At 50.0% G+C, this 5,000-nt stretch overlaps 1 protein-coding gene across 1 annotated transcript in view; it reads right to left on the reverse strand.

Annotated features, from left to right (window-relative positions):
* LOC147466826 (putative glutamate receptor) overlaps positions 1-5,000 on the reverse strand; it is a 17,302-nt gene that overhangs the window by 1,756 nt on the left and 10,546 nt on the right. Inside the window, exon 6 of the mRNA XM_086534454.1 lies at positions 710-893. Within this exon, the coding sequence (XP_086390580.1) occupies positions 710-893 (184 nt within the window). The remainder of the gene's footprint in view (positions 1-709; positions 894-5,000) is intronic.

Raw genomic sequence — 5,000 nt, forward strand, 5'->3', positions numbered from 1 at the left:
TAAGGATCATAGAAACAATTATAATGACAATGATGATAATAATGATGAAAATGATAATAACAATAAGGAAATGATGATAATTATATTATTGATAATGATGATTATAATAACAATGACAACAATAACAAAAGTTATAGTATCAATGATGATAATAATAATGGAGATGATAATGATAATGATACCAATAATATTAATGGTAATGATAACAATAGTAATGATAATGGCAATAGTAGTGATAATAATAATGATAATGATAATAATGAAAATGATGATAATAATAATGATAACGATAATGATAATGGTAATAACAAAGAGGATAAAGATAACATTAATAGTAGTAGAAGTATTAATAGTAGTAGTAGTAACGAATGATAATAATAACAACAATAAAAATAATACTGATGAGAAGAGTAATAATAATAATAATAATGGTGATAATGAGAATAATAAAAATTATAATAGTAATAACAATGAAAGAAATTTTAATCATTATCATCATTTTCAGTACAACGAATCGTCATGAATAAACAGATAGATAGATACCTCAAGCATAAAAAAAAAATCCAAGAAAGCATATTCTCACAAAGAAAGAGATGAATAGAGAAAGAAAGAGGAGGAGGGACAGATAAACACGTCGATTAAGACACGTAAGCATACGAGAGTGAACTATATTAGCGTCCCTCTCCGCTCCTCCGTGCCTATGCCTCACCTCGCTAGCAGCATAAGTCGTGTCGCTTTCTTCGTTATTCTGGCTCATCTCCTGGCTCCATCTTTGCGTCCGCTCCTTCTTCATCTTAGACTCGAAAAGCACGTAGAGCCAGTAGTCGATCAGCCCCGCTTCTGCCAGCCGGTCTTTGATCCTGTCGATGGCGCTGAGGAAGGGCGCGCCTTTCCTGTGGGTGGATTGCTTAAGTTATCCCTCTCCTTTGTTCCGTTTTCTTTCTTTGTTTAAGTTCGTGGAGGGTTTGTTGCATAGATTTCTCCTTCCTTCTCTCCTCTCTGTTGTTTTAACTTTTATTACCTCACACCTTATGAATTAACACTTCATTGCCACTTCATCACTAACCTCACCCTTAACTAACGAGAATCCATCATGAACACAACGTCATCACCCATTTGCCCAACCATGAATAGCACTTCATCACTACTTTATTAACAACCTCACTATGGGAATGATTTTTTTTTGTCCATATCTCATGAAAGGCACTCCATAATCCAACCTCACACCTTATGATAACCTCATGAGCAAAACTTCCTTACTCTACCATATACCATATGAATGACAAAACTTCGTCCACCTTGACTTCATGCACGACACTTCCTCACCCAACCTCAAACCTCAAGCACGACACTTTTCCACTCAACATAACTGCACGACACTTATTCACACAACCTCACACCTTATGTACGGCACTTTCTCACCGAACCTCATGCATGACACTTCCCCACCCAACCTCATAACTCATTCACTACACTTCCTCACCCAACTCAACTCAACACTTTTTCACACAACCCAGTGCCTCATGCACGACACTTCCTCACCCAACCTCTCCTCATGCACGACACTTCCTCACCCAACCTCTCCTCATGCACGACACTTCCTCACCCAACCTCTCCTCATGCACGACACTTCCTCACCCAACCTCACCTCAAGCCCGACACTTCCTCACCTCATGCACGACACTTCCTCACCCAACCTCTCCTCATGCACGACACTTCCTCACCCAACCTCACCTCAAGCCCGACACTTCCTCACCTCATGCACGACACTTCCTCACCCAACCTCATCTCATGCACGACACTTCCTCACCCAACCTCACCTCATGCACGACACTTCCTCACCCAACCACACACCTCATGCACGACACTTCCTCACCCAACCACACACCTCATGCACGACACTTCCTCACCCAACCTCACCTCAAGCACGACACTTCCTCACCTAACCTCACCTCAAGCACAGCACTTCCACAACTAACCTCACCTCAAGCACGGCACCCTCACCCAACCACACCTCAAGCACGACACTTCCTCACCCAACCTCACCTCAAGCACAGCACTTCCACAACTAACCTCACCTCAAGCACGGCACTTCCTCACCCAACCTCACCTCAAGCACGACACTTCCTCACCCATCCACACACCTCATGCACGACACATCCTCACCCAACCACACCTCAAGCACGGCACTTCCTCATCCAACCTCACCTCAAGCACGACACTTCCTCACCCAACCACACCTCATGCACGACACTTCCTCACCCAACCTCACCTCATGCACGACACTTCCTCACACAACACACCAACTCACCACACACACGACACTTCCTCACCCAACCTCACCTCATGCACGACACTTCCTCACCCAACCTCACCTCATGCACGACACTTCCTCACCCAACCTCACCTCATACACGACACTTCCTCACCCAACCTCACCTCATGCACGACACTTCCTCACCCAACCTCACCTCATGCACGACACTTCCTCACCCAACCTCACCTCATGCACGACACTTCCTCACCTAACCTCACCCAACCACACCTCATGCACGACACTTCCTCACCCAACCTCACCTCATGCACGACACTTCCTCACCCAACCTCACCTCAAGCACGACACTTCCTCACCCAACCTCACCTCATGCACGACACTTCCTCACCCAACCTCACCTCATGCACGACACTTCCTCACCCAACCTCACCTCATGCACGACACTTCCTCACCCAACCTCACCTCATGCACGACACTTCCTCACCCAACCTCACCTCATGCACGACACTTCCTCACCCAACCTCACCTCAAGCACGACACTTCCTCACCCAACCTCACCTCATGCACGACACTTCCTCACCCAACCACACCTCATGCACGACACTTCCTCACCCAACCTCACCTCATGCACGACACTTCCTCACCCAACCTCACCTCATGCACGACACTTCCTCACCCAACCTCACCTCAAGCACGACACTTCCTCACCCAACCTCACCTCATGCACGACACTTCCTCCCCCCAACCCACCCCCTGCACGACACTTCCTCACCCAACCTCACCTCATGCACGACACTTCCTCACCCAACCTCACCTCAAGCACGACACTTCCTCACCCAACCTCACCTCAAGCACGACACTTCCTCACCCAACCTCACCTCAAGCACGACACTTCCTCACCCAACCTCACCTCATGCACGACACTTCCTCACCCAACCTCACCTCATGCACGACACTTCCTCACCCAACCACACCTCATGCACAACACTTCCTCACCCAACCTCACCTCAAGCACGACACTTCCTCACCCAACCACACCTCATGCACAACACTTCCTCACCCAACCTCACCTCAAGCACGACACTTCCTCACCCAACCACACCTCATGCACGACACTTCCTCACCCAACCTCACCTCATGCACGACACTTCCTCACCCAACCTCACCTCATGCACGACACTTCCTCACCCAACCTCACCTCATGCACGACACTTCCTCACCCAACCTCACCTCATGCACGACACTTCCTCACCCAACCTCACCTCAAGCACGACACTTCCTCACCCAACCTCACCTCATGCACGACACTTCCTCACCCAACCTCACCTCATGCACGACACTTCCTCACCCAACCACACCTCAAGCACGACACTTCCTCACCCAACCTCACCTCATGCACGACACTTCCTCACCCAGCCTCACACTTCATGCACGACACTTCCTCAACCCAACCTCACCTCATGCACGACACTTCTTCACCCAACCTCACCTCAAGCACGGCACTTCCTCACCCAACCTCACCTCAAGCACGACACTTCCTCACCCAACCTCACCTCAAGCACGGCACTTCCTCACCCAACCTCACCTCATGCACGACACTTCCTCACCCAACCTCACCTCAAGCACGGCACTTCCTCACCCAACCTCACACCTCAAGCACGACACTTCCTCACCCAACCTCACCTCAAGCACGACACTTCCTCACCCAACCTCACACCTCAAGCACGACACTTCCTCACCCAACCTCACCTCAAGCACGACACTTCCTCACCCAACCTCACCTCAAGCACGACACTTCCTCACCCAACCTCACCTCAAGCACGGCACTTCCTCACCCAACCTCACCTCAAGCACGACACTTCCTCACCCAACCTCACCTCAAGCACGGCACTTTCCCACCCAACCTCACCTCAAGCACGACACTTCCTCACCCAACCTCACCTCATGCACGACACTTCGTCACCCAATCTCAAACCTCAAGCACGGCACTTTCCCACCCAACCTCACCTCAAGCATAACACTTCCTCACCCAACCTCACCTCATGCACGACACTTCGTCATCCAATCTCAAACCTCAAGCACGGCACTTCCTCACCCAACCTCACCTCGTGCACGACACTTCCTCACCCAACCTCACACTCATGCACGACACTTCCTCACCCAACCTCAAACCTCAAGCACGACACTTCCTCACCCAACCTCACCTCGTGCACGACACTTCCTCACCCAACCTCAAACCTCAAGCACGGCACTTCCTCACCCAACCTCACCTCATGCACGACACTTCCTCACCCAACCTCAAACCTCAAGCACGACACTTCCTCACCCAACCTCACCTCAAGCACGACACTTCCTCACCCAACCTCACCTCATGCACGACACTTCCTCACCCAACCTCACCTCATGCACGACACTTCCTCACCCAACCTCACCTCATGCACGACACTTCCTCACCCAACCTCACCTCAAGCACGGCACTTCCTCACCCAACCTCACCTCAAGCACGGCACTTCCTCACCCAACCTCACACCTCATGAACAACACTTCCTCACCCAACCTCACCTCAAGCACGGCACTTCCTCACCCAACCACACACCTCATGCACGACACTTCCTCACCCAACCTCACCTCAAGCACGGCACTTCCTCACCCAACCTCACCTCAAGCACGACACTTCCTCACCCAACCTCACACCTCATGCACGACACTTCCTCACCCAACCTCA

The sequence above is a fragment of the Penaeus japonicus genome, unplaced genomic scaffold, assembly GCF_977035675.1.
Source record: "Penaeus japonicus unplaced genomic scaffold, GWHDUDI00000001_assembly GWHDUDI00000041, whole genome shotgun sequence".
In the NCBI taxonomy this organism is placed as follows: Eukaryota; Metazoa; Arthropoda; class Malacostraca; order Decapoda; family Penaeidae; genus Penaeus; species Penaeus japonicus.